Here is a 4,383-nt window from a genome sequence, read left to right on the forward strand (position 1 = left end):
CTATTTGTTCTAGAGACTTAGCCGGGGTCTTATTTTATCCACTGTTTTCTTCTTGGAAAGCGGTTTATTTCCCATAATAATGGTAATACTCTGCCGTTAATAAAGCCCTGCGTAGCCCGCCTCGGAGAAAGTTGAAACATCCTAATTTAGAATGAGCCGAGCCTCTCCAGTGGTCGGTGGAAACTCCCTGCCCGCTCACGTCCCCAAACAACCAGCGGTTTATTTTATTTGTATCCTTCTTGAGCTCCCACCGCAAAATAGTCAACTGCCAATCTTAAAAAAAACCAAAAAAACAAAAACAACAACAAAAAAAAAAACTCCCAAACAACAAAAGTCTTCAAACAAACGAAACGACAACAAAAACCCTACTACTGAGAGTCAACAAAAGACCAAGAAAATGATCTCTTCTCTTTTTTTCCTCCCCTTTTCCGTGGTTTCATTATATAACCTCTGATCATCTCATTTTATCGGTACTCTTTAGTGAAGGCAGCAGACGTCTTTAAACTGGTTTAATTGATTTATCGTTTTGTTGTTTTGTTTGTTGTTTTTGTTTTTTTTTTAACAGAAAGTGCATTACATTTAACTGGTCTTGCAAAGGGCTTTTCTTCTCTTTACAAACCGAATTATTTTTAATATAAATTAATAAATGTTAAGATGCCATATCACGATATATCATCGTTATTAGCTTAAAAAAAAGAAAAAACAATTTACATTCTCTAGTATTCCGTATAATACAAAAGAAAACACACTTTAAATTCAAATACAGCAACTAAATGAATTTTATACTTTGACTGACAGTGGTAGTGACAATTCCCACCAGCTACTTTTTCAACGCGATGTTGATTGGAAACGGTGTAAATGAGAGCAAACTCTGTCCCTCCGCCCTCTCCCTCAGCCCCCCTCTCCCCGTCCCTTGCACGACGACCGCAACAGAAAGTGTTTCAAAAATACTAATAAATAGCACGCGGGGCCGCTGCAGTTTCGGCCCGAGGGAAGGACCGGTGGCGGCCACGGCCGGCTTTTCCTCGGCGGTCCCGCCGAGGCTTCTGCGGTGCCCCCGGTGCTGCCGGCGAGAGCGGGGCGGGCAGGACGGCTGTGCCCTCGGCCCCCGCTGTACAAAAAAAAAAAAAAGAATGTATATTACATTTTAAATATTCACAGTAAGGAACGCCTATGGTAGCAGTGACTCACGGTTTATTTACAAAGAGCCGGCAAAGACGCGGCCGCCGCACGGCCGGGAGCGGGACCGGGGGTCCGGCCAGCCCCCGTCGCTCCCCTCCGCCCGCCACCCTACAACAACGCGTGGCGCGGGGGAGCGGGCGCGCCCGCCGGGGCCCACTGCCCGCAGTCCTCTCTACTCTCCCTCCGGCGTGTCCTCCTCCTCCCGGGCGCTTAGAGTCTAGAAAAATAGATCTGTACATCTCCGAAAGCGGCGGCGGGCGAAGCAGGCTAGACGGAGGCCTCCCCCTCCGGGGGATGCAGCAACAGCCCGCCGCCCCCCGGCTTGTGTTTCTTCAGGAGCTGCGTTATCTTCTCATCGTCCGAATTGGGGTCCAGGGGCTTGTTGTAGTCATCGTCCTCCTCCTCGTTCTCCGAGGCGCCCTTCAGCCGCTCCGTCTCCGAGTCCTGCTTCTTCTTTGCCGTCGCCATCTCCGCAGCGTGCTTCTTCCGCCACTTGGTCCGTCGGTTCTGGAACCAGACCTGCCCCCGCCGCCACCGTCACCATCACCGGCACGGCCACCTGCGGCGGCTGGACCGGGCCGCTCCCACCCCGCTGCCCTGTCAGTCCCCATCCCCGGCCTGCGGCAGCGATTTCCCCTTCGCCGCCCTTTAGGCAATTTCCCCACAACGAAAGCGGCCGATCCCCACGGCACCGCGCTCCCGGCAGCCGCCGACACCCGGCCCGGCGAGGGGTCCCCCCAGCGTGGGCCAGCAGCCGTCCCAGCTCGCCCGAGTCTCGCATCGGGCACGGGCGGCTCCTTGCCATCCTGCCTGGGGCGGGGAAACACACATTTGGGGCTGATTCCTTTCCCAGCCCCCCTGCCCCGTCAGATGTATTTACTCTCCGGCAGGGCACTGCCAGAGGAGGGGGGCACTTTCATTGTGGAAGCTGCAATAATTTATTCGCAGCCATCGGGACGTATTTGCTGTGACAAAGGAGGCTCTGCAGATCAGACTGAAAGCGTGAGCACCGCCGAGGGGCCCCTATGGCCCAGTCCACCAAGCAAATGCATCTGCATGTTCTCGGGGAGCTCACCCCGCTCTCCCAACCCCTCACACCTCCGCTTTGCTCAAAGCACAGAGTTTTTAACCAAAACATAAGAGTGCGGGTGCGGCAGTGCGACACCCTAATATCACCCTTTCCCTGGCTTTCCCAGAACGCTGGCCACCCCCCTGGTATTCAGAGCTTCTCAGTCTCGCTTGGACTTGTTCGGTTCAATTTGACTGGTTTTTAAAATGCTTTAAAACAACCTTCTCAGCCCCGCAGCAAGGCAATAAGGGGAGAAATGCCGGTGGTTGCCGGGGAAGCCCTCGCCGTGTGCCCGCTGGCTCGGCCACGCCAGCCCACAGCATCTCCGGCTGGTTCAGGCGGGACCCCGTTTCCGCAGTGGGGTCCTTTTGTTCCCCTCTCCTCCAGCCCCGCACCACTCAGTGCGTGAGCCGTTGCTCTCACCTTTACTTGGCTCTCCGTCATCCCCAGGGAATAGGCCAGCCGGGCTCGCTCCGGGCCCGCCAGGTATTTCGTCTGTTCAAAAGTCTTTTCCAGAGCGAAAATCTGCTGGCCAGAAAAAGTGGGTCTTGTATGTTTTCTCTTTCCGTCCTTATCCAGCAAAATTGAGCCTTGATCTGGCGAAGGGGGGGGGGGGGGGGGGTAGAGAAAGGGAAGGCAGGGACAGACAAGTTAATCTACGGATTTGGGAAAGCACTTCACTCTCAAGCGGCCCCAGGGGACGGAGGGGTCTCTACTCGGGGGATGCGTGTGTAAGAAAACTACTGCCTAAGCCAAGCGACGGCTCTGGCCTTTCGGCTCTGCCTGATTATTTTTCCTTTAAGGATCAAAAATCTGAGCGAGCAAATGATATTTTTTTAAAAAAGCCGCGGCCGGTGCGAGCGGGTGGTAGCAGAAACTCCTTCTCGGGGAAAGTTTGTGCGTGCCCCTAAAGCCAACCCCGGCCCCAAGAGTCCCCAGCAGCGACGGCGGCGGCAGCGCGGCCAATTTCCCCTCGGAGGGTTTCGCTTTTCGCCGGCGATAATGGGTGACATATTACAGAGTTTTGCGCTGACTGAGGGGACGGAGAAAGCAAAATGAACTTAAGAAACGAAAACAAAAGAAATCGAGGCAAAGCCAGCCCCCTCGGCTACTGCGGGCCCTGGGTGGAGGGGCAGGAGGGTCTCACAGCGATACCAGGGCGCGGGGACTCCCTAGCACGGGGAGCGGACTCCCACCGGGGCTCCCCGCGCCCTCTCCCCCTTGCTGCCCCGCGACGCTGGGTACTCACGGGGGGCGCAGGCGAGGCGGGCGTCCCTCCAGGGCGGGCTCTGCATGACACCCGGCCAGAAGATAGGCGTCCGGCCGGGCAGCTCGGCCAGCGGCTTGGGGTAACGCCCGGCGGCCACGGCGGCGGCGGCGGCGGCGGCCCCAGGGCTGAAGTAGAGGGCGGGCGGCGGCGGCGGCGGAGGGCTGAGGCTGCCGAAGCGGGGCAGCCCGGCCAGCAGCCCGGCCGGCGCCGCCGAGGAAGCGGAGGGGGAGGCGGAGGCGAGCGCGGCGCCCGGCAGAGGCATGGAGGGCCGACTGAGGATGTCGTTGATGCCGTGCGGAGTGGCGGCCGAGAGCTGCGGCGGGGCCGTGCCCAGCGCCGAGAGCCCGCCCGCGGCGGCAGCGGAGGCGGCGGGCGCCTTGAGGCCGGGGGAGCCGAGCGGCGGCGAGGGCGAGGCAGAGGCGGGCGAGGCGGAGGCGGAGGAGGAGGAGGCGGGCCCGGCGGGTAGGGGGTACGCGGGGTACAGCGGTGCCTTCATCTCGGCCATGCTGTGCAGGGCGGCCAGCGGCGGGCTGCCCAGCAGGAAGGCGCCCTGCGGGGGCGCGCCGTCCATCTGCCCCAGCGCCAGCATCCCCGTGCCGCCGCCGCCGACCCGGGGCGAGGGGCCCGGACGGCACCTAGCGCCGCTGGGCCCCGGCGGCCGGCCCGGGGGTGCCGCCCGCACCGACGACGCGCATCCAGCCCACGGGGCCCGCCGCCTCTAGCGGGGAGCTACACGGCCGAGCGGCGGCCCCGCCGTCCCGCTGGGCATCGGGGCTGTGCCTCGGCGGACGCTGCCGGGGCGGAAAGCGGCGGTGCTGTCGGACGGCGGCTGTACGCGTGTGTCTGCGCAGCGGCCGTGCGC

At 60.1% G+C, this 4,383-nt stretch overlaps 1 protein-coding gene across 1 annotated transcript; it reads right to left on the minus strand.

Annotated features, from left to right (window-relative positions):
- Positions 1-504: 504 nt before the first annotated feature.
- On the minus strand, positions 505-4,154 carry NKX6-1 (NK6 homeobox 1). The gene is made up of 3 exons (XM_059843926.1): positions 3,501-4,154; positions 2,675-2,847; positions 505-1,701 (listed from the first exon to the last, which is right to left on the minus strand). Exons 1-3 carry the CDS (start codon positions 4,108-4,110, stop codon positions 1,450-1,452), a joined length of 1,035 nt encoding a protein of 344 aa, XP_059699909.1. The 5' UTR covers positions 4,111-4,154; the 3' UTR covers positions 505-1,449.
- Between the last annotated feature and the right edge of the window lie 229 nt (positions 4,155-4,383).

This window comes from Haemorhous mexicanus, chromosome 4 (genome assembly GCF_027477595.1).
Source record: "Haemorhous mexicanus isolate bHaeMex1 chromosome 4, bHaeMex1.pri, whole genome shotgun sequence".
NCBI classification, from domain to species: domain Eukaryota; kingdom Metazoa; phylum Chordata; class Aves; order Passeriformes; family Fringillidae; genus Haemorhous; species Haemorhous mexicanus.